This window comes from Macaca fascicularis, chromosome 19 (assembly GCF_037993035.2).
Source record: "Macaca fascicularis isolate 582-1 chromosome 19, T2T-MFA8v1.1".
Lineage (NCBI taxonomy): Eukaryota > Metazoa > Chordata > Mammalia > Primates > Cercopithecidae > Macaca > Macaca fascicularis.
The window spans coordinates 56198663-56224239 of NC_088393.1; the positions used below are offsets into that span (position 1 = coordinate 56198663).

A 25577-nucleotide genomic window follows, 5' to 3' on the forward strand; every position below is an offset into this window, starting at 1 on the left:
CGTGGTGAAACCCCATCTCTCCTAAAAACACAAAAATTAGCCGGGTGTGGTGGTGCATGCCTATAATCCCAGCAACTCGGGAGGCTGAGACAGGAGAATTGCTTGAACCCAGGAGGAGGAGGTTGTAGTGAGCCAAGATCACACCACTGCACTCCAGCCTGGGTGACAGACTGAGACTCTGTCTCCAAAAACAAAAACAAATTATTTCTCTGAATTTTCATTAGGTGATTACAGCTACCAAGAAAATTCTAGTAGGTAAACACAACCACCTTCTAAGAACTTAAAACTCTCCAATATTAAATGGCCAGTTCCCTCAGAATAAAAACAAACCAAAATATTTCAACCAATTTCAACCAAAATGAACTTTGAATAACTAATTCAATTGTTTCACTTTCTTTTTAAAGAAGTTGTGAAGAACTTCAAAATGACATGACTATAGAACAATAGTGAGATGCAAACAAAGAATAAAAACTACCACATAAGAAATTGTGAATTTCAGCCGGACGCAGTGGCTTACGCCTGTAATCCCAGCACTTTGGGAGGCCGAGGCGGGCAGATCACGAGGTTAGGAGATGGAGACCATCCTGGTTAACATGGTGAAACCCCGTCTCTACTAAAAATGCAAAAAATTAGCAGGGTGCAGTGGCGGGCGCCTGTAGTCCCACTACTTGGGAGGCCGAGGCAGGAGAATGGCGTGAACCCGGGAGGCGGAGTTTGCAGTGAGCTGAGATCGGGCCACTGCACTCCAGCCTGGGCGACTGAGCGAGACTCTGTCTCAAAAAAAAAAAAAAAAAAAAAAAATTGTGATTTTCATTGAGCAGCTTTAATGTTCGTCTTAATATGGTGCTAATTGGAGTTGGTTTTGCATTGCTCAGTAGCAGAGATAGAATTATGGTTTGTTATATGTGGTGATATAATATACAAATATACCCTCTCTAGCTTTCTCTACTGACATAATTAGGTGCATTGTGACTCCAGCAGCAAGAGCCTGATGTATGTGCCTAGAATTCATGTTTTGATTTCTAAATCTCTAATAGTAGTTGTGAAGAGCTCAACTCAGTATGGAAACTGATCCGGTCACATATTTTTCTTCAGCATCTTAAATAAACAGCACAGACTCTGAGGTCACACTATGCTGGACACACTGTAATTGCACAAACACAATTGTAGGGCTTTGTTCCAAGATGGTATTAAGACTTGATCTATGGATAAGATCAACTTGTGGGTGATTAAGAGGTGCCCCCACTAGTTCCCTGCAACTGGAAATTGTAAACCTACTTGTGTGTTTAAAGATGCTTGAAACAGGCCAGGCGCGGTGGCTCAAGCCTGTAATCCCAGCACTTTGGGAGGCCGAGACGGGCGGATCACAAGGTCAGGAGATCGAGACCATCCTGGCTAACACGGCGAAACCCCGTCTCTACTAAAAACACAAAAAATTAGCCGGGCGAGGTGGCGGCGCCTGTGGTCCCAGCTACTCGGGAGGCTGAGGCAGGAGAATGGCGGGAACCCGGGAGGCGGAGCTTGCAGTGAGCTGAGATCTGGCCACTGCACTCCAGCCTGGGCGACAGAGCGAGACTCCGTCTCAAAAAAAAAAAAAAAAAAAAAAAATGATGCTTGAAACAATATTGCAGAGAGAGGATGGTGAGACAGTGAAGGGCTGTATGATCCTGAGTGTTAAACACAAGTTGATTTATTAAAATTATGTGGCATTCCTTGGATACAAATAGTTCATTTTAAAAAGCAGGAATAGTATGGGCCAGGCGCAGTGGCTCAAGCCTGTAATCCCAGCACTTTGGGAGGCCAAGACAGGCGGATCACGAGGTCAGGAGTTCGAGACCATCCTGGCTAACACACTGAAACCCCGTCTCTACTAAAAAATACAAAAAAACTAGCTGGGCGAGGTGGCGGGCGCCTGTAGTCCCCGCTACTCGGGAGGCTGAGGCAGGAGAATGGCGTAAACCCAGGAGGCGGAGCTTGCAGTGAGCTGAGATCCAGCCACTGTTGGGATTACAGGCGTGAGCAACTGCACATGGTCAGAAGAATCTTAATATACAAAAATGAATAGCTTCTTAATATAACAGACTATCCCAATTCCATGAAAGAAGAAAATGCACCCATTAAAATAGAAACTATGGTGCCTAGAGTTAAACTTTACAAAACAACTACACAACCCATATAATTTTTTTATGTTAAAATAATTTTAAACATGCAAACATAGCAAAGATTGTCGTAAATCCTCAACCAGCTTATCCTGGTATTAGCTATATATATAATTGTATTATATATAATTGTTATATATATAATTGTATATATACATTTATTTTATTATATATTGTATCGTAAATATATTTATTGTATTATAGATAAGTAATTGCACATATACATTTATTGTATTATAGATAAGTAATTGCACATATACATTTATTGTATTACATATAATGTAAAATTATATATGTAATTGTAATATAATTGTATATGTAATAGTATATATAATACAATTATCCAACCAGGAAATTGGTGTTAGCATATCGTACCATTACCTAATGTGCAGACCTTATTTGAATTTTGTCAACATTTCTCTTAACATCCTCTGTTCTCCAAGATCTAATCGAGGATCTCACATTGCACTTAGTTGTTATCTGTCCTTAGATTCCTCCAGTCTGTGAGTTTCTTATTTTTTCCTTGTCTTTTGTGATTGTAACACTTTTGCTGAGCATGGTCAATTATTTTACAGAATGTTTATCCATTTGGATTTCTCTGACATTTTCTCATGATTAGGTTGAGGTCATGCACATTTGTCTTCTGTGTTCACTCAACATGCCCCAGCCTCTTTTCTTTATGTTCTGGTGTCACAGTTTGTTCCAATTTTATCTTGTATATTCCTGCCCCAGCCCTGGAAGTCAACACTTCTCCTTGGCTCCCTTGTATTCAAAAACAGTATTTCGAAATCTTGGTTTCTAGGAACTAAGGGTATTTACGGGAACTAAACAGTCTTTAGGAACCTTGTTTCTGGGAACTATGTGTGTTTATGGCTACTAAGGTATCATTGTCCTAGTCTCTCAGTGGAAAGACCTAGGGAATCCATGCATGGATACTGAACTCTGCCTACATATGCCTGTATTTACTTCTAGATGGATAGACTGACAAACAGACAAATAGAGCATAGCAGAGTAAAAGAGCTATTCTGATACATGAAACAGGAAATCAATAATTTAAAAAAAAAAAACAAAAAACCATTGCTCTAGAAACGTGTGTGTCGAGAAAAGAAAGAGAGATCAGACTGTTACTGTGTCTGTGTAGAAAAGGAAGACGTAAGAAACTCCATTTTGATCTGTACTAAGAAAAATTGTTTCTGCTTTGAGATGCTGTTAACCTGTACTTTAGCCCCAACCCTGCGCTCACAGAAACATGTGCTGTGATGAATCAAAGTTTAATGGATTTAGGGCTGTGCAGGATGTGGCTTGTTAACAATATGTTTGCAGGCAGTATGCTTGGTAAAGTCATCGCCATTCTCCGTTCTCGATTAACGAGGGACGCAGTGCACTGCGGAAAGCCGTAGGGACCTCTGCCCAAGAAAGCCTGGGTGTTGTCCAAGGTCTCCCCGCACTGAGACAGCCTGAGATATGGCCTCGTTGGAAAGGAAAGACCTTCCCATCCCCCAGCCCGACACCCCTAAAGGGTCTGTGCGGAGGAGGAGGAGTGAAAGAGGGAGGCCTCTTTGCAGCTGAGATGAGAGGAAGGCTTCGGTCTCTTGCTCGTCCCTGGGAATGGAATGTCTCGATGTAAAGCCGACCATTCCCATTCGTTCTATTCTGAGATAGGAGAAAACCGCCCTGTGGCTGGAGGTGAGATACGCTGGCGGCGACACTGCTCTGTTGCTACACTGAGATGTTTGGGTAAAGTGAAACGTAAATCTAGCCTACGTGCACATCCGGGCACAGCACCTTTCCTTGAACTTATTCATGATACAGATTCCTTTGCTCACATGTTTCCCTGCTGACCTTCTCCCCACCTGTTGCCCTGCTACACTCCCCTCGCTAAGATAGTACAAATAATGATCAATAAATACTGAGGGAACTCAGAGACCAGCATCGGTGCAGGTCCTCGCATGCAGAGTGTGTCCGTCCCCTGGGCCCACTGTTCTTTCTCTATACTTTGTCTCTGTGTCTTATTTCTTTTCTCAGTCTCTTGTCCCACCTGAAGAGAAATACCCACAGGTGTAGAGGGGCAGCCCCCCTTCACAGCCAGGTGCTGTGGCTCACTCCTGTAATCTCAGCACCTTGGGAGGCCAAGTCAGGCAGATCACTTGAAGTCAGGAGTTCGAGACCAGCCTGGCCAACATGGTGAAACCCCGTCTCTACTAAAAATACAAAAATTACCCAGGCATGGTGGCGCGGGCTTGTAATTTCAGCTACTTAGGAGGCTGAGGCAGGAGAACTGCTTGAACGCGGGAGGCGGAGGTTGCAGTGACCCGAGATGGCGCCACTGCACTCCAGCCTGGGTGACACAGCAAGAGTCCGTCTCAAAAATAAAAACTCAAATAAAATAAAATAAAACTTGAAGTGACTCAAATGTTTTTTAGTAAGGGAATGAATAAAGACATCATGATACATCCAATGATGAAACAATATGCAATTTTAAAAGAATGTCAAAGATCTCTAAAAACTGATACTGATTATCACTAAGACCTATTGTTAATGAAAAAAAGGCATAGTAAATAACAGTGTGTAAACCTACTCTTCAACAAAAAAGCAAAAATTTGTATATGCATAAACTCTGGATATATATATATACACATAAAGTAATACTACAGGACATATTCAACTGTGCTTGGGCAGCCGACTATGTGAATTTATTACTCTTTATAAAGTAAATAAACAGTTTAAAAACCTCCACCTAAATTTTTCACATGGAAAATTTCATTTATATATATAATACTTTCATGACACTATGTTATTATACATATGTACATATATATAATACTTTCATTTGTTTGGATGTCATACAAACCAAATTAAAATTACACTAAATTTTAAATTTTAAAATTAAAATTAAAATACACATGATTTTTATCACTTGTGATACACATTCAATTGAAATTTCAATTAAAATTCAGTTACCACTCATCAAATGTTACTATCACAATTTCAATTGAAAACATTTTCATATTGCATTTAAAAAGTTTAGATTGTTTACTTTTATTTTAGAAATCAAATTATTTCAAGAAAACCAAATACTCTTCACTTTAAATTGTTTTTACTCCCACGAAAATCTGTATTCATCTTCACAAGAAAACAATGCAAAATTACATTCCTTAAAGTTCAAATACTAAAGTTCTTGTATAGTAAATAATGTATTTTATATGACACTGGAAATGTTTAAGAACATCTAATAAAAATCCCAGCCACGCATGAAGGCGTAGCCCTGCCTGCATGCATTGCCTGTAGCCCCAGCCACTCTGGAAGCGGAGGTAGGAGGATCTGGGCCCAGATGTCCGAGACCAGTCTGTGCCACATGGTGAAGCCCTGTCAGTTAAAAAAAAATCCTAAAATTTTAAAAATTTTGGAATAAAATTAATTATTGCTTAACATATTAAAGAAACAACAAAGAAATGAACGAATGATATAAATAAGGAATCAAAAGGATAAAACACAAATGTCCTGAAAAGATGTTAAAATTCACTAGTAATCAGGGGAATGTGCATGACAACCACTATCAGATATCATTCTCACCCACAATACTGATGCAAATAAGAAAATCTGAAAAAATCAAGTATGAATATGAATGTGTAGTTATGGAAACTCGTAAACCGGTAGTGGAGATAAGCAAAAACACAGCCGCTTTGGAGAATAAAATGGCTACATCCAGACAACTTCAAGACACACCTACCCTTGAAATTATGTGTGGACAAGAAAATGCATATAAAAAGTCCATTGTATTATGGTTTGCTATCAGAAAACAGGGTAACAAACTGAATGTCCATCATCAAAGAATGGATACATTGATTATAATATCATCACTGCATTAATACTGTAGTGCAGTTAACATAAATTATTAAAACTACATGTAAACGTGGATAAACATTTAAAGTGTAATATTGGGCCGGGCACGGTGGCTCACACCTGTAATTCCAGCACTTTGGGAGGCCGAGGTGGACGGATCACCTGAGATCAGGAGTTCCATGCCAGACTGGCCAAAACGGTGACACCCCATCCTACTAAAAATACAAAAATTAGTCCGGTGCAGTAGATGGCACCTGTAATCCCAGCTACTCGGGAGGCTGAGGCAGGAGAATCGCTTGAACCCGGGAGGCGGAGGTTGCAATGAGCCCAGATCGTGCCATTGCACTCCAGCCTGGGTGACAGAGCAGAGACTCCATCACAAAAAAAAAAAAAGTAATATTGATTAAAAATCAAATTGCATGAGACTGTACAGCATGACACCAAGCAAATATAACTTTTAAATATTACAGAAAATAATATTGAAAATACAAACCAAATACATCACGCGGGGGTGGGGGTTAAGAGGTTTCTGGGCAGTGGTAACATCCGAGAGTGGCTGGATGAATTACAGAGAAATTTCATACAGTGCTTCAATTTTATTTAAAATATATTATTACCTATGTCATATATATTTTATTTTAAATAATGGGCAAGGATATTATAAACGCTGCAGAAGTAAGGAATCGTGTTTTTTTCCTGCCCACATTAAAGATGCCCCCGATGCTTGCAGCGACCCTGTTGATTGCCCACAACCATCATGGCGACCGGAAGTCCTGGGAGTTTATTTCCCTCAATTCTCAGAAAACCCTCCTTCTCTACGAGCATTATTTCAAAAGAACTTGAGAAATGGAGAAACCGGATCCTAAGGGAATTCTCCCATTTGGCCTGTCCTCCCCTAAAGTCACCACCTGCTGCTTTTCAGGAGCGCTTTTTCCAGGAGCGCTTACCAGGTGAGTTTCACGAGCCCCAGGGTACAGGAAGGAGGAGCAGCGGCTTGTGACTTGGACACTGCCAGGCTGCTCGGTGTTCTGTTCCTCTTGGTCACTTAGGAAGAAAGCAGTACTCCAAAGGGTTCCGGAAGTTCATGTGAGGCTGTCAGAAAGGGAAATAGCGCCCTCCCCTTGTTAAAAACAAAACAAACAAATTTTGTCGTAGCTTAAATTTATGACTTCAGTGACTTGGCTGGGACAGTCTTAATAATCTCTCTCATACTCAATTGGTCTTAATTTCTGTAATAATTTTATACCAATGTCTATCTTGTTAATACTAATAATTTTACATTGTAACTACAATACTTTAATTTTTAGAAGTGTTAACCTAAATAACAAACATATGAAAGCTTCCTAAAGGTAACAGTGTTTATTTGGGAATGGAGCATTGCAATTGGGAATAGACATGCCATATTAAACTATGAGTATATTCAGGGAGATAAAGGAAGACAGAAATGGGGAGGATTGCATATTGTTTTGACAGAATTTTCCTTGGCTACCAAGATCAGTCACAAAGGTGACATTAGTCCAAGGTTGGACAGGCAATTGCTGGGCAGCGTTCCTTGCAGAAATATTTTTTGTTTAAGGTTGCGAAGACCTTTATGCAAGGTTGTGGGTTTTGTAAAGTCTTTTTCATTTTCAGGCATACAAGGATAAGACCCCTCTCTTCATGGCCTTCCTGGCTCTATTTGTCAGGGTCATCTTAACATGAGTGACTCCATTTTGTTCTGACAACTTTCAGATTTCCCCTTGTGATCAAGAACTTTCTCTGAAAGCATCATTGATCAATCATTCTGTAATTAAGATTTGATGTCCCTTGATGCCAGGATGGACCTGTCCCAGTTTGCTGGTCTCGTCTCATCTTCTGGGGAGTGATTGGTGACTAGGAATCGATGTCAAAAGCATTTGAGCAACAAATGAGATTTGAAGGGTGCAACTCTCAGGCTAAGACTCCCTAGAGTCCATTAATAAGTTCAATTTTGTCTGTTCTACAATCTTTTGCTATCGTTTTAAAGTGCTGGTTCAGTATTATCTTGGTAGGAGCTGCGCCTCTGAAAAAATTTAACAAGTAACAGATACAAAGTTTAAAAAGGAGAAATACAAAGTAAGAGGAAATACAAATTAAGAGTAATATGAGATTTTCAGTTTGCATATGGTTTTGAGCCATACACCTAGGTTTAAAGACAACTAATTGAAGAACTCAAACAGTTATTCAAGACAGTAGGGAATTAGGTGAGTCCTGGGGTAACCATGTGGCCTGCGTTCTTATGTTGTGTATAGGGGCCTCAACTTTTCTCAGAGGAGTTTGTCCAGGTATAGCATGTCATATTAGCAACAGCACAGACAATTTCTTATTTAACCAATGGATACTAAAGAATTTTGTAGGTTGGGTTCTGTTAAGTTATAAGCAGAAGGAATTGATCATAAAATTTGAATTATACCATTATTCTGCCAAGTAGAAAAGGTTGAATTAAGTGAAATGAAAGTCTCGTTATGATATACAGTCTTGTTTCAATGTCTTGCAGAAAGTTATACTGTGTGAAAACACCAACGTTTTCTCCTGGTTTGTGGTGTGAATGTCTCGTTACAATATTGGTAACGAGTTTGGTAAACTATTGTGTGATCCGAATATCAGCCTTGAGACTTGTTCCCTCTTTCATTTCCCTCTGGCTCACCAACATGCTAATCCATGTTCACATCATTGAAACCACAGAAGCCAATACCAGTTTCACCACTGTTGGTCCTGGATATTCACAAGATTATTGTCAAACTAGGTCATACATACAAGAATTTAATATGCATTTGGAGCTTGGATTATATTTCTGTTAAACTGAACTGCTCTATGGGACTTCTTTTATTCATTCCACAAATATATTTTGCACATGTTCCTTATTCTTGGTACTATTTAATGGGTTTGACGTACATCCATGATCTAAACAGATAAAACTCCCGCAAGGATCATTTATCAATGTCATGGTGATTCACAATGTCCTGTTCGTGTTCCTCATGGTCTGGACCAGCATCGACATGGCGAGTCTGCTCTGCAGATACCAGCCCAGCGTCTGCACAGCCCCAGCCTCTCTTCCCAGCCATCTCCTGAACACAGAGCCACCCACACCATCCTTCTGCTGCTCAGTTGCTTTGTGTGCTTTTATTACTCAAACAACTTCATCACCCTTTATTTCTTTTATAAATCTGAGAAAAACCCAAGGCTGGAGATGATCACTGGAATTATTTCATCATACTACCCAACCATCTGCCCTTTTGTGCTCATGAAAAATAATAAAATTATTTTCTAATTTACCTCTTCATCTCTAAGACAAGAATGATCAGTTCTCAGGGAGCTTTCTTTTTTTTTTTTTTTTTTTTTTTTTTTTGAGATGGAGTCTTGCTCTGCCGCCCAGGCTGGAGTGCAGTGGCCGGATCTCAGCTCACTGCAAGCTCCGTCTCCCGGGTTCATGCCATTCTCCTGCCTCAGCCTCCCGAGTAGTTGGGACTACAGGCGCCCGCCACCTCGCCCGGCTAGTTTTTTTGTATTTCTTTAGTAGAGACGGGGTTTCACCGTGTTAGCCAGGATGGTCTCGATCTCCTGACCTCGTGATCCGCCCGTCTCGGCCTCCCAAAGTGCTGGGATTACAGGCTTGAGCCACCGCGCCCGGCCTCTCAGGGAGCTTTCAATGGCTGACCTCAAACCCCATACTTTCTTCTGCAGCTGGGAAGTCTCCATGATGACTTAGGTGGAGAAAAAGTCATGCAGTGATTGAACAATTGAATTGGGGCTAGTTTGAATTGAAGTGTATCATAAATTTAAAAAGCATTCAGGTTTTGAAGTCAATATAAATAACAGTATATAAATATTATCTTAATAATTTTCACATTGCTGACAAGTTTAAATTATGACATTTTGGGTAAAACATATGTGTATGTTTTATTATATTTACATATATATGCATATTTAAATAAAATACATATATACACATATAAGTATATATATAAATATATATGTAAATATATATATAAGAGTGTGTGTGTGTGTGTGTATATATATATATTTTTTTTTTTGAGATGGAGTCTCGCTCTGTTGCCCAGGCTGGGGTGCAGTGGCTGTATCTCAGCTCACTGCAAGCTCTGCCCCCCGGGTTCACACCATTCTCCTGCCTCAGCCTCCCGAGTAGCTGGGACTACAGTCGCCCGCCACCTCGCCTGGCTAGTTTTTTGTATTTTTTAGTAGAGACGGGGTTTCACCATGTTAGCCAGGATGGTCTCGATCTCCTTACCTCGTGATCCGCCCGTCTCGGCCTCCCAAAGTGCTGGGATTACAGGCTTGAGCCACCGCGCCCGGACTTTTTTTTTTTTTTTTTTTTTGAGACAGAGTCTTGCTCTGTCACCCAGGCTGGAGTGTACAGTGGTGTGACCTCAGCTCACTGCAACCCCCACCTCCTGGGTTCAAGCAATCCTCCCACTTCAGCCTTCCGAGTACCTAGGATTATAGGTGTGCACCACCACGCCCAGCTAATTTTTTGTATTTTTTAATATAGATGGGGTTTCACCATGTTGGCCAGGCTGGTCTCAAAATCCTGACCTCAAGTGATCTGCCTGCCTTGGCCTCCCAAAGTGCTAGGATTACAGGTGTGAGCCACTGCACTGGCCTTATAAGTATATATATACATAAACATATATGTGTAGACATATACAACTACACATGTATTATTAAAACTAATTTTATCTTCTTGTTTTTGCTTTTTTAAATGCAGCTGCTAGAAAATTTAATATACATTTGGGGCTTAGATTATATTTCTGTTAAACTGTACTGCTCTATGGCACTTCTTTTGTTCATTCCACAAATATATTTTGTACATGTTCCTTATTCTTTGTACTATTTAATGGGTTGGACGTATATCCGTGATCTGAACGATAAAACATAACAGCACAAGAGATTATACAGAATGTTTGTGGTACAGGAAAAGGTATATGTACACATGATAGGAGCTAAAAAGAATAGGGCTGGTTAAGAGAATGTGGTGTGCGGGGAGTGCAGGTGCAGGGAGCTGCAGTGACTGGGATTACAGGTGTGCATCACCGTGCCTGGCTAATTTTTGTATTTTTGTAGAGACGGGGTTTCAACATGTTGGCCAGGCTGGTCTCGAACTCCTGGACTCACGTGATCCGCCTGCCTCGGCCTCCCAAAGTGCTGTAATTACAGCTGTGAGCGACCACGCCTGGCCAACATTTATCATTTTAAATACTCATCTGCACAAATATTTCCAGCTGGGGCCACTTCCCCACCCCTCACATGACAATGGCAATGATATATCATATTCATGGTTATTAAAAAGAATCTGGAGCAACAATATGAATGTCAGACAAATTAGGCTTCAAGAGCATTTCCCTCCATCTTACAGGAAGTAAACCCAAAGAAGAAGTTATATTAAGATTCCAATAAAAGAATGCAAGATGACCATCTGTGTAAAAATGTAATCAATGGGGAGCAGATGCACCTCCAATAACGTTAGACAAAATACATTTTACCTAAACAGCATTAGTAAATATAAAGTAGATCACTTCAATAAGAAGAACAATTTTAATTTTGTGTATACATATTAACACTTTCAATATGTGTATAGTATACATGGGTAGAATGATAAACAGATATAGAATAATCCTCCCCTCTTGTGGGAAATCTGATCAATAGTCTTTTAGCAATTAACAGAACAACAGAATATCAGTAGAGATATAAAAAATTGACCAATTCATATTCTTAAGTGCCCTAGAATAACAACTCACACAGCCATTGAAGAATCCCCATCATCCTATCTCAAACATAGAGGAAACACATAGCATCCGTAGCCACACAGCAAACACAGAAATGACTGCCAACAAAGTGGAAGAGTTTAGCTCACAGATTAAGTTATCTGAATATATGTATAATGAGTTATAAATAATAAATAATTGAGCCAGATGATGTAGTACATGCCTGTAATCCCACCTACTTGGGAGGCTGAGGCAGGAGTTTGAGCCCAGGAGTTTGAGTCCAGTCTGGGCAGCATTGCAAGATCCCATCCCCCAAATAATAAACAAACTAAGTAATCAATAATTGAATGAGAAAAGTTAGCTCATATTTCAATATGTTCCATCTTAGTATATATACTTCTAGGCAACCACGTAGTGACAAAAATTCTGTGGAAATCCATCACTAAAGTTCATTATGTAAATAAATGTGAAGACTAGATAAGAACCACAGAACACAATGACACTGGAAAAAATGCCACAGTAATTCTTTGAAAAAAATGCAGGCCAGGTGCGGTGGCTCATGCCTGTAATCCCAGCATTTTGGGAGGCCAAGGTGGGAAGATCACAAGTCAGGGGTTCGAGACCAGCCTGGCCAACATAGTGAAACCCCGCCTCTACTAAAAATACAAAAACAATTAGCTGGGTGTGGTGGTGAGCACCTGTAGTCCCAGCTACTCGGGAGGCTGAGGCAGGAGAATGCTTTCAGAGAAACTTCTTGATCACAAGGGGAAATCTGAAAGTTGTCAGAACAAAATGGAGTCACTTATGTTAAGGTAACCCTGACAAATAGAGCCAGGAAAGCCATGAAGAGAGGACTGTTATCCTTGTATGCCTGAAAATGAAAAAGACTCCACAAAAGCCACAACCTTGCATAAAGGTCTTCGCAACCTTAAAAAATATTTCTGCTGGTCCAGCCTCGGACTAATGTCACCCTTGTTACTGATCTTTGTAGCCAAGGAAAATTCTGTCAAAACAACATGCAATCCTCCCTATTTCTGTCTTCCTTTATCTCCCTGAATATACACATAGTTTAATATGGCATATCTATTCCCAATGGCAATGCTCTATTCCCGAATAAACATTGTTTCCGGCTGGGCGCAGGGGCTCCCGCCTGTAATCCCAGCACTTTGGGAGGCCGAGGCGGGCGGATCACAAGGTCAGGAGATCGGGACCATCCTGGCTAACAAGGTGAAACCCCGTCTCTACTAAAAACATAAAAATTAGCTGGGCGTGGTGGTGGACGCCTGTAATCCTAGCTACTCAGGAGGCTGAGGCAGGAGAATGGCGTAAACCCGGGAGGTGGAGCTTGCAGTGAGCTGAGATCCTGCCACTGCACTCCAACCTGGGCGACAGAGTGAGACTCTGTCTCAAAAAAATAAATAAATAAAATAAATAAAAAATAAAAAATTAGCTGGGCGTTGTGGTGCACGCCTGTAGTCCCAGCTACTCGGGAGGCTGAGGCACAAGAATTGCTTGAACCTGGGAGGCAGAGGTTGCAGTGAGCCGAGATCATGCCACTGCACTCCCTAGCGAGAGAGGGAGCCTCAGTCTCAAAAAAAAAGAAATTGTTTCCCTTAGGAAGCTTTCGTATGTTTGTTAGTTAGGTTAAAACGTCTAATAATTAAAGTTATACAGTTACAGTGTAAAATTATTAGTATTAGCCACATAAACATTGGTGTAAAACCTATTATTACAGAAAGTAAAACAAACTAAGTATGAGAGAGATTAAAGACTGCCCAAGCCAAGTCATTGAAGTCATAAATTTAAGCTATGACTAACAGGATGCCAAGCCCCTAGAGGGATTTGTTTTTAGCAAGGGGAGGACCCTGTTTCCCCTTCTGACACGCGCTTTGTCGTACTCCCTCCTTGCTAACCAAGAGGAGCAGAACACGGAGCAGCCTGGCGGTGTCCCAGCAACAAGCCTCCGTTTCTCCTTCCTGTACCCTGGGGCTCCTGAAACTCACCTGGTAAGCGCTCCAGAAAAGCAGCAGGTGGTGACTTCAGGGGAAGACGGGCCAAATGGGAGAATCCCCTTAGGTCGGTTTCTCTAGTTCTCAACTTCTCTTAAAATAATGCTCAAAGAGAAGGAGGGCTCTCTGAGCACTGAGGGAAGTAAGCTCTTAGGACTTCCGGTCGCCATGATGGCTGTGGGTGGTCAACAGGGTCAGTGCGAGCATCTGGGCCATCTTTAATGTGGGCAGGAAAAAACACGATTACACTTACTTCTGCAGAGTTTATAATATCCTTGCCCATTATTTAAAAACAAAATATCTAAGACATAGGTAATAATATATTTTAAATAAAATTGAAGCAATATATGAAATTTCTCTGGAATTCATCCAGCCACTCTCGGCTGTTACCACTATCCAGAAACGTGTTTAATGCCCCTGCATGATTTATATGTTTGGTTTGTATTTTAAATATTATTTTCTGTATATTTAAAAGTTGTATTTGCTTGGTATCCTGCTATGCATTCTCATGCAATTTGATTTTTAATCAATATTACTTTTTTTTTCTTTTTTTTTTTTTTGAGATTGTGTCTCCCTCTGTCACCCAGGCTGGAGTGCAATGGCACAATCTCGGCTCACTGCAACCTCTGCCTCCCGGGTTCAAGCGATTCTCTTGCCTCAGCCTCCCGAGTAGCTGGGATTACAGGCGCATGCCATCACGCTCAGTTAATTTTTTGTATTTTTAGTAGAAACGGGGTTTCCCCGTGTTGGCCAGGATGGTCTCCGTCTCTTGACCTTGAGATCAGCCCACCTCGGCCTCCCAAAGTGCTGGGATTACAGGCGTGAGCCACTGTTCCCCACCTTGGTTTCTAAATACTATTTTGAATACAAGGGAGCCAAGGATCTGTGGAGAAGTGGTTACTTCTAGGGCTGGGGCAGGGAATATACAAGATAACATTGGAATAAATTGTGACGCCAGAACGTGAAGAAATATTCCAAAAAGGCTGGGGCATGTTGACTGAACACAGAAGACAAACATGCATGACCTCAACCTAATCATGAGAAAACATCAAAGAAATCCAAATTGATAAACATTCTGTAAAATAATTGACCATGCTCAGCGAAAGTGTCACAATCACAAAAGACAAGAAAAAATAAGAAATTGTCGCAGACTGGAGGAATCTAAGGACAGATAACAACTAAGTGCAATGTGAGATCCTCAATTAGATCTTGGAGAAGAAAGCGGACATTCAGACAAATGTAGACAAAATTCTAATAAGGTCCGCACATTAGGTAATGGTAGGATATGCCAACATCAATTTCCTTGTTAGATAATTGTATTACATATACTATTATGTGTATAATTATTATATTACAATTACATATACAGCTGTATATAATATATAATACAATAAATGTATATGTATGATTATATATGATATAAATGTACATATACAATTATTTTATATATAACAACTATTATATATAAATACAATTATATATAGCTAACATTAGGATAAGGTGGTTGAGGATTTATACGAATCTTTGCTATTTTTTCATGTTTAAAATTATTTCAACATAAAAAAATTATATGGGTCATGTTTTTTGTACAGTTTAATTCTAGGCACCATAGTTTCTATTTTAATGGGTGTATTTTCTTCTTTTATGGAATTGGGATAGTCTGTTATATTAAAAGGCTTTTCATTTTTGTACATTAAGATTTTTCTGGCCGGGCACGGTAACTCATGCCTGTAATCCCAGCACTTGGGAACCCGAAGCAGGCAAATCACCTGAGGTCAGGAGTTCGAGACCAGCATGTCCAACATGGTGAAACCCCATCTCTACTAAAAATACAAGAAAAATCAGCCAGACTTGGTGGCACATATTTGCAATTCCAGCTACTTGGGAGGCTGAGGAGCAGAATCACTAGAACCCAGGAAGCAGAGGTTGCAGTGAGCCAAGATTGCACCACTGCACTCTGGCCTGAGCAACAGAGGGAGACTCCATCTCAAAAGAAAAAAAAAAGATTCTTTCTCTAACTTACTGGTTTATCTTACTTTTGTAGCTTATTTCAGGTGATTTGTTGTGTTTGTCTATAGAGTAAAATAACATGTCTAGTGAGTTATAGTTTAATGTCCTTCCATTCAATCACCGTATTTCAAGTTTATTCCAATATTTTGGAATAAGCTTCCAATATTTTAACTTAAATAGGGAAGGTCATACTTGGTATTTTCCTGACCTCAGCTGGAATGATTTCATAGCGTCCACATGAAGCATAAGGATAGCCTTTGGCCTGAGAGAGACGTATTATGCCGAGAATGTGTGTAATCCTTTTTACTGAGGAATTGTGGGTGGAGTTTTTTTCCCCCCAAGAATGATTGTTAATTTTGGTCCATCATTTTCCTTTGATTGTTCTTAAACAAACAAACCAACAAACAAAACAAAACGTCCTGGTCTTCTCACCTATTTTCTTGTAGTACCTTTAAGCGATGCTCCGGTAATATCTTTTTCTTAATTATTATGGAATGCATGGGACAGTTCCATGTCTGATTATATGCAGAACGTGCTTTCTACAAGTGAGTTTTTGTAGTATTTCTGTACTCTGTCACACTAGGCCATTTCTCTATCTTCAAGGATCTCCCATCCACCCCTGCCTCTACCACATCTATCCGCTGCTCAGCCTCCATTCCAACTGCCCAGACCTCACAGCTCTTGTATTCAGACTCTACAGATAAATCACTGAGTATGAGACTTTACTCACAGGAAGTTCCTCTTCTGGCCCTTCCTGACTTCTTTATGTTTTCTCACTCTGCACTTCCTCCCTGTTCCTCTGCCATGCTCCACCCTGACTTCACAGTTTTGTCTGCTAGCGAGAAACACTTGGATTTGTGAATTATATCTGTCTCCTCGTTATTCTGAAAACGGAGTTTGCATGGACTTTTCCATTCACCTTATTGCTTTCATCGATACTCAGTAATAGACGAGATAAACTGTTACTTCCCATTGCCTTGTTCGTTTCAGAAGTACCAGGTAGAATTTTACCAACAAGGCTTCATACATATTCCCAGTAATTGTTGAGTGATTTAATTGTATATTGTCTTGCTATTACTTTGATCATATATCACATTATTTCTCATTTTTGAATACCTGGACTTATATAAATTTTATGTAATTCATGTTTATATTTATCCAAGTTCTCAGAAACTATAACTGCTGAAATTGATCATAACTCTCCTAATACAGGTGTAATTAAAGTGAGAGATGCTTTTTGGCTCATGAAAAAAAAGGCTGTAGATCAAGTCTCAGTAACTTCTAGTTAATCCTATAGAAAGTTAGCCAAAATAATGTATAGCTTCTTTAAATTCTTCTAAGGAAAAAACTCCATTTTGTTTCTTGAAATGAGGTATTGCTTTGTCACCCAGACTGGAATACAGTGACACTTTCACAGCTCACTGTGACCTTAAACTCCTGGGCTCAAGGGATCCTCTCACTTCAGCCTCCCGAGTGGCTGGGACTACAGGCGCAAACCACTGTGCCTGGCTTCATGAGAAAAAAATTAAATATATAATGGTACTAGGTAAAATAATACTAAATAAGAAATCATTTGAATGCATACTATATTAACTCTGGAATAACAATACTTAAATAAAAGAAAAGTGTTTGTTATAGCAAAGGGAAGCTTGTAGTTCAGAGGATAGCTAAATTAAATTTGTTGCAGGCTGTGAGAAACATAACAATTAAACATAAATACATGAAATATGTAGATTTTTATATTTTTATTGAAAATTGCATAGAAATATTTGGTTTGTCTAGTTGGAACGTGTGAGTGATTATTATGCATATAAATAAATATTCAGTTATTGCTGATAAATTCATTGGTGGTAAAATAAAACATTTGTATAGGGTTTTGGAAGTCAAATCTTTAAAATCACTTCTCTGAATTCCCATTAGATGATTATTGCTACCAACAAAATTCTAGTAGGTAAACACAACCACCTTCTAAGAACTTAGAACTCTCAGGCTGGGCACGATGGCTCATGTCTGTAATCCTAGGACTTTGGGAGGCCGAGGCAGGCAGATCACCTGAGGTTGGGAGTTCAAAACCAGCCTGAGCAACATGGAGAAACCCTGTCTCAACTAAAAATACAAAATTAGCAGGGTGTGGTGGGACATGCCTGTAATCCCAGCTACTCGGAAGGCTGAGACAGGAGAATTGCTTGAACCTGAGATCGTGCCATTGCACTCCAGCCTAGCAACAAGAGAAAAACTCCGTCCAAAAAAAAAAAAAGAACTTAGAACTCTCCAATATTAAATGGCCAGTTGCCTCAGAATAAAAACAAACCAAACTATTTCAACCAAGGTGAACTCTGAATAATTAATTCAATTGTTTCACTTTCTTCTTAAAGAAGTTGTGAAGAACTTTAAAATGACATGACTGTAGAACAATAGTGAGATGCAAAGAACAAAAACCACCACATAAGAAATTGTGAATTTCATTGAGCAGCTTTACTGTTCGTCTTAATATGGTGCTAATTGGAGTTGATTTTGCATTGCTCAGTAGCAGAGATAGAATTATGGTTTGTTATATGTGGTGATATAATATACAAATATACCCTCTCTAGCTTTGTCTACTGATATAATTAGGTGCATTGTGACTCCAGCAGCAACTGCCTGATGTATCTGCCTAGAATTCATGTTTTGATCTGTAAATCTCTAATAGTAATTGTGAAGAGCTCAACTCAGTATGGAAACTGATCCGGTCACATATTTTTCTTCAGCCTCTTAAATAAACTGCAAAGAGTCTGAGGTCACACTATGCTGGACACACTGTAATTGCACAAACAAAATTGTAGGGCTTTGTTCCAAGATGGTATTAAGACTTGATCTATGGATAAGATCAACTTGTGGGTGATTCAGAGGTGCCCCCACTAGTTTCCTGCAACCAGAAATTGTAAACCTACTTGTGTGTTTAAAGATGCTTGAAACAATATTGCAGAGAGAGGATGGTGAGGCAGTGGAGTGCTGTATGATCCTGAGTGTTAAACACAATTTGATTTATTAAAATTAAGTTGCATTCCTAGGATACAAATAGTTTGTTTTAAAAAGTAGGCATAGGATTACCGTATTTTTTTTGTTTGTTTGTTTGTTTTGTTTTGAAGACAGAGTCTCTCTCTGTTGCCCAGGCTGGAGTGCAGAGGCACGATCTCAGCTCACTGCAACCTCTGCCTCCTGGGTTCAAGCAATTCTCCTAGCTCCGCCTCCGGAGTAGCTGGGATTACAGGCGTGTGCCACCACGCCCAGCTAATTTTTGTATTTTTAGTAGAGATGGGTTTCGCCATGCTGACCAGGCAAGTCTGGAACTCCTGGGCTCAGGTAATTCACCTGCCTCAGCCTCCCAACGTCCTGGGATTACAGGCGTGAGCCGCCGCGCCCAGACACCCTATTTTAATATATTTAATAAAACCAAATAGTCAAAAAGTTAAGATGGATTCTTTGTGGGCGTTTGGATTTTGAGTGATTTGTAATTCACTAATTTTCTTTTCTGTTATCCAAAGTGTCTACAATGCTATTAATAATATGTATTATTACTACTATATAAAAATCTTCAAAAATTACAATAAGATATCACTTTACATGTACTAGAATGGCCATTTTTAAAAGGCCTATAATAACAATTATAGATGAGGATATGGAGAAGCTGGCACCCTCCTACACTGCTGCTGGGAATGGAAATTGGTGCTTTGGAAAACAGTCTGGCAGTTCCTTGAAGGTTAAACGCAGAGTTACCATATGACCCAGCAACTCCACTCCTAAGTATGCACCCAAGAGAATGAAATAATCTGTCCACACGGAAATTTGTACCTGAATATTCACAGCAGCATTTTTCATAACAGCCCCAAAGTGGAACTCACCCAAATGTCTATCGTCTGCTGAATGGATAGAGAATATGTGGTGTCTCCATACAGTGGAATATTATTCAGCCATGAAAACAAAGGAGGTTCTGTTATATGGTATAACACGGATGGACCTTGAAAACATTATGCAAAGTGAAAGGATCCATCACAAAGGACAATATATTGTTTGATGCCTGTCTTAGTCACTTTGGGCTTCTTTAACAAAAGGATCATAGACCATGTGACTTAAACAACAGGATTTATTTCTCACAGTTCTGGAGGCTGGGAAGCCCAAGATCAAGGCACTGGTACATTCAGTGACTGGAGAGAACCTGCTTCCTCGTTCATAGATGGCTGACTTCTTTTTTTTTTTTTTTTTAGACGGAGTCTCGCTCTGCCACCCAGGCTGGAGTGCAGTGGCCGGATCTCAGCTCACTGCAAGCTCCGCCTCCCGGGTTCACGCCATTCTCCTGCCTCAGCCTCCCAAGTAGCTGGGACTACAGGCGCCCGCCACCTCGCCCGGCTAGTTTTTTTTTGTATTTTTTAGTAGAGATGGGGTTTCACCGTGTCAGCCAGGATGGTCTCGATCTCCTGACCTCGTGATCCGCCCGTCTCGGCCTCCCAAAGTGCTGGGATTACAGGCTTGAGCCACCGCGCCCGGCCGATGGCTGACTTCTTTTTTTTTTTTTTTTTTTTTTTTTTGAGATGGAGTCTCATTCTGTCACCCAGGCTGGAGTGCAGTCGCGTGATCTCGGTTCACTGCAAGCTCCGCCTACTGGGTTCACGCCATTCTCCTGCCTCAACCTCCAGAGTAGCAGGGACTACAGGTGCCCGCCACCACTCCTGGCTAATTTTTTGTATTTTTAGTAGAGACGGGGTTTCACCCTGTTAGTCAGGATGGTCTCGATCTCCTGACCTTGTGATCTGCCCGCCTCGGCCTCCCAAAGTGCTGGGATTACATGCATGAGCCACCGTGCCCGGCCAGACAGCTGACTTCTTGCTCTGCTCTCCCATGGTAGAAAGAGGGAGGGAGGTCTCTGGGGTCTCTTTTCTAAGGGCATTGAGACCATTCATGAGGATTCCACCCTCATGACCTCATCACCTCCCGAAGGCCCCATCTCCTCGTATTGTCACATTTGGAGTTAGGATTTCAACACAGGAACTTGAGGGTGGACACATACATTCAGTCCATAACAACTCCTATTAAATCAAATGTCCAGAATGAGTAAACCTGTGGAGACAGAAGGTGGATTCGTGGGTGCCTGTGGCTGAGTGTGCGTGCATGTGGGGAATGGGGAGTGCCGCTTAGTGAGTTTCTTTTTGAGGTGATGACACTGTCCTAAAACTGATTGTGGTGGTTTTAGTTACATAGTTACAACTTTGTAACTATGCTATATACAACACTGAATTGTATAGTTTATTGTGTGGTTTGTGAATCGTGTGGTTGGTGAACTATATATCCATAAAGCCATTATTTTAAAAATCTAATCTTTAAAAAATGTCATAGTAGAACCGGTGAAGGTAATGGGTCAGACAACGGTTCCTAAACCCAAGCATTTTAAAGAAATCTAGGTGACGATTTAGGCAAGAGAAACCATTAGAGTTGTACGAGAGAGAATGGAAGGCAAGGAAAATAATCACACTTTTGCCTCTGTCAGGTTGGAATCTCTAGAAGTTACTATTCTACATGGCTTAACTTGCAGATGCAGGGCTACATCAAAAATAAAAGAATTTGAAAAATCCATACTCCCATTTCATTAGGCGAAAAAAAAAGAAGTTTCTATTTTGCAGCTCTCCTGTTTCGGCCTCTGTTCTAAGCACCTACCGCTGCTAGGAGCAATTCCACTGATGCATCTCTTTTGAATGAGCAATAAGTGCTTTTGTCAACCTTTTAGAGACACGGAAGCTAAGATTTATCTGAAGGTTCTTCCCATGTACCTAAATACAACCTCTTTTTATTTTTTCAGGGTGAAAAAGATACAGTAAAGAGATAAATACAACATTTGACAGATGGACAAAAAGGAGTGTCATGAAAAGAGTAGCAGCAGTGGTGAAGAGCTGTGGAGACGGTGAGTGACTTTGCGCTCTGTGCGGGTTCCTGATGGCTGATTCTTCTGCATCTCGTTATAGTTCATGAGATACAGAGCACCATGGATGTTTTCTGGAAGAAAGGTTCTGCTCACATTTTATTCACTCATTCATCTCTGTATGAATGAAGGGGAAAACCCCAGAGGCACCCAGGTGTACTTTTTTTGTTTTGGTTTTTGAAACGGAGTCTCCCTCTGTCACCCTGGAGTGCAGTGGCACAGTCTCAACTCATGGCAACCTCCGCATCTCCAGTTCAAGCGATTCCCCTGCTTCATCCTCCCCAGTAGCTGGGACTACGGGCATGCACCACCACACCCATCTAATTTTTGTATTTTTAGTAGAGACAGGGTTTTACCATGTTGGCCAGGATGATCTTGATCTCTTGACCTCTTGATCTGCCCACCTCGGCCTCCCAAAGTGCTGGGATTACAGGTGTGAGCCACCACACCCGGCCCAGGTGTACTTTTTAGACCTCCTCTCTCCTTCCCTGATTTTCACCATGGCTGCTTCATACCTGAGCAAAAGCGAGTCTAGGGCTGTTCTTCCAGCTCTTTCCTTGATGCATGGGCCTATGGCCTTGACCATGCTCTTGACAATGCCACAGCATGGCACCCAGATCAGAGCAGAACCATGCAGCCTGACTTACTAAGCCCTCCCGCTGTGTGTTTCAGTGGCTCCTCATCAGCACGCGGCTTATCTCTCATTTGTAGAAAACGAATGCACTGTTTTACATGGTCTTGGAACTCAAAACAAATTAATCTGACCAAATATTTCCGTGTATGCAATTCAGATACTGCTGTAGAATGAATGTTTGTGTTCCTCCAATATTCATATGTTGAAATCCTAACTTCCAATATGATGTTATTAGGAGATGGGGCCTTTGAGAGGTGTCGGGTGATAAAGGAGAGCCCTCATGAATGGAATTAGTTCCCTCATGAAGGAGACCCTGGAGAGCTCCTTTCTCTTTCCCCATGCTTGGACAGAACAAGAAGTCTGCCCTCTATGAATCAGGAGCAGACACCAAGTCTACCAGCACTTTGATCCTGGACGTTCCAGCATCCAGAGCTGTGACAAATGCATTTACATTGTTTACAACCTTCTCAGTCCATGCTTTTTAAAAATAGCAGCCTTGGCCGGGCATGGTGGCTCTCGCCTGTAATCCCAGCACTTTGGGAGGTGGAGGCGGGCAGATCTCCTGAGGTCAGGAGTTCGAGACCAGCCTGGCCAACATGGTGAAACCCCATCTCTACTAAAAATGCACAAATTAGCCGGGCATGGTGGCAGGCACTTGTAATCACAGCTACTCGGGAGGCTGAGGCAGGAGAATCGCTTGAACCTGGGAGGTGGAAGTTGCAGTGAGCCAAGATCACGCCATCACACTCCAGCCTGGGCGACAACAGTGAAACTCAAAAAGAAAAAAGAAAAAAAAAGTCTGAAATGAGTGAGACATGCTCTGGCATGCATAAAAGACCACGGACTAGGATGAATTGTTTGCTTTGGGAACTCAGTGTTTCCTAGGTCTTGTGCTAAGTAATTTTAGCCTTCTATGATTAATCACCACAAGGATTTGTGATGAGAGTACTGTATCCTTATTTTACAAGTTAGAAAGCTGATACTCGGAGAGGTTAAGCAACAATTTTGACAGGTCTGTCACTGCTGAGTGATGTCTGTGAAAGGCACTGAATGCAGATTTCTCTGGTGTCCATCATCCTTGACACGCTCGCCCTAAATAAAGAGATCCTACCTTCAAATAAGCTCAGTCCATCCAGGGTTGTGCAAACAACTTCATCAGGTTAACATTCCCTCCTGTTTAGGACCAACGAAGGATAGAAGAGTAGGGCCCTTCTTATGCTCCATAGTTTACAAAAACACTGTATCCTTTCAGAAGCCAGTAGTGAGCATCGCCAAGTGTGACAGACTGTGATGAACATCAGGGATTGAGAATCAAAGGAGGCATGCCTCCTGAGATAAGATCAATGTCTACTGTGTGGAAACAGAGATGCAGTTAATTCAGTAAAAATGTGGAGGAATGGCATTTTATTATAGGATGGGCATCAAAGAAGGTGTCTCTAAGAATAGGCACCTCTAAGGCTTCTCTAAGGATGGCATCTCTAAGAACAGTATCTCTAAGGATGGCATCTCTATGGATGTGCATGTCTAAGGGTGGACATCTCTAAGGATTGGACTACTTTTGCTACATCACAGTGAGAAGATTGTCCCACCATTGAGCTCCTCTGACATGCTCACATTCCAACTCCATTTGTGTTTTCCCAGGGACAATGGATCCAGTAGGAGTGTAGATGCATCAGAACTCGTAAGACAGCAGACAGTACTGGTTGACAATAGCATACAGAAACTGCGAGACACGAGAACTGGAATTTTTTCTCAGGCTGAAGCCTGTGTGACAGATGATACGTAAGGGACATATATTTGTTGGGGAAAAATGAAAGATTTGGAATTTTGCTGCACTGGTTCATGTACATTCATAAGAAGCAAAGACGTGTAGGTTATTTGCATAAAAATTAGTATATATGTTACTTTTCTTCTTTGTTATCATAAGTTTTTATTTCAAAAGAGTTTCTATCTCATAAGATGTAAGAAAAAGAGGTCGGGGCCGGGCGCGGTGGCTCAAGCCTGTAATCCCAGCACTTTGGGAGGCCGAGGCGGGCGGATCACGAGGTCAGGAGATCGAGACCATCCTGGCTAACACAGTGAAACCCCGTCTCTACTAAAAAATACAAAAAATTAGCCGGGCACGGTGGCGGGCGCCTGTAGTCCCAGCTACTTGGGAGGCTGAGGCAGGAGAATGGCGCGAACCCGGGAGGCGGAGCTTGCAGTGAGCCGAGATGGTGCCACTGCACTCCAGCCTGGGCGACAGAGTGAAGACTCCGCCTCAAAAAAAAAAAAAAAAGAAAAAGAAAAAGAGGTCGGGGCCCAGTAACTCACACCTATAATCCCAGCGCACTGAGAGGTGAGGGCAGGTGGATCACCTGAGGTCAAAAGTCAAACTGGGAATCTCGTCCTTTCCCTAAAATTCTTAGCAAGGTTATATAGGTCAACAAGTATATTATGAAACCAAAGTTTGTGGCAAATGGTAGATGTTGAGAATTGATTGACGTCTGCTTCCTAGGATGGAAAAAGCAGCATATAGTGGGAAACAGGCATCCAGTTAAATTTTACTTGATGAGAGGTGAGATGGAGTCGTGCAGGCCTGAGGAAAGACTTCCCTAAGATAAAATATGGGGTCTATGGCTATTAACATAAAATCTTCCTGCACAGCCCATGCTATCATCAGGCACCTACCTTATATTCATAGACAAATTCTGTTCTTGTTTTCCAGGGTATACAGGGAGTTACCCCCTGTTTCTCAGATGTGTGGTAGCATCTTACATTTTTTCGACGAAGATGACGAGACAGAGGCTGAGGCATTATGGTTCACTGCTTTTCCTAAGTATCAACCATCTGGGGAGGACATTCCCAGGTAAGAAAAGCTATTCTGGGCCGGGCATGGTGGCTCACGCCTGTAATCCCAGCATTTGGGAGGCCGAGGCGGGCGGATCACAAGGTCAAGAGATCGAGACCATCCTGGCTAACACAGTGAAACCTCGTCTCTATTAAAAATACAAAAAATTAGCCGGGCGTGGTGGCGGGCACCTGTAGTCCCAGCGACTCAGGAGGCTGAGGCAGGAGAATGGCGTGAACCCAGGAGGCAGAGCTTGCAGTGAGCCAAGATCGCGCCACTGCACTCCAGCCTGGGCGACAGAGCGAGACTCCGTCTCAAAAAAAAAAAAAAAGAAAGAAAGAAAAGCTATTCCGTTGGAAAACTATTGGACGCTGTGTCCCAGTATCACAGAGGAATATGAG

At 41.3% G+C, this 25577-nt stretch overlaps 2 protein-coding genes across 50 annotated transcripts in view; one reads left to right on the forward strand and one right to left on the reverse strand.

The window, feature by feature from the left end:
* LOC102138104 (caspase recruitment domain-containing protein 8) overlaps nucleotides 1–13866 on the reverse strand; it is a 44293-nt gene extending 30427 nt beyond the window's left edge. For 12 of the 15 annotated variants that reach the window (XM_065534709.2, XM_065534705.1, XM_065534707.1 and 9 more), the window contains exon 1: nucleotides 6950–7060. The gene's annotated coding sequence lies outside the window, so the exon portion shown is untranslated. Of the gene's footprint in view, nucleotides 1–6949; nucleotides 7061–13746 lie in introns of those variants that run through there. The other 3 variants (XM_065534706.1, XM_065534703.1, XM_074024050.1) reach the window with 1 other exon arrangement.
* Nucleotides 1–25577, forward strand: part of LOC101925999 (caspase recruitment domain-containing protein 8) — a 90528-nt gene that overhangs the window by 33494 nt on the left and 31457 nt on the right. For 9 of the 35 annotated variants that reach the window (XR_012427797.1, XR_010583087.2, XR_012427799.1 and 6 more), the window contains exons 1-4: nucleotides 13635–13749; nucleotides 21593–21694; nucleotides 23988–24128; nucleotides 25054–25194. Coding sequence is in view for 21 of the 35 variants with exons in the window: in XM_074024022.1 (XP_073880123.1) it covers nucleotides 21636–21694; nucleotides 23988–24128; nucleotides 25054–25194 (341 nt within the window). In the remaining 14 variants the exon portion in view is untranslated. Of the gene's footprint in view, nucleotides 1–6812; nucleotides 6953–13634; nucleotides 13750–20006; nucleotides 20453–20776; nucleotides 20872–21592; nucleotides 21695–23987; nucleotides 24129–25053; nucleotides 25195–25577 lie in introns of those variants that run through there. The other 26 variants (XR_012427804.1, XR_012427806.1, XR_012427808.1 and 23 more) reach the window with 11 other exon arrangements.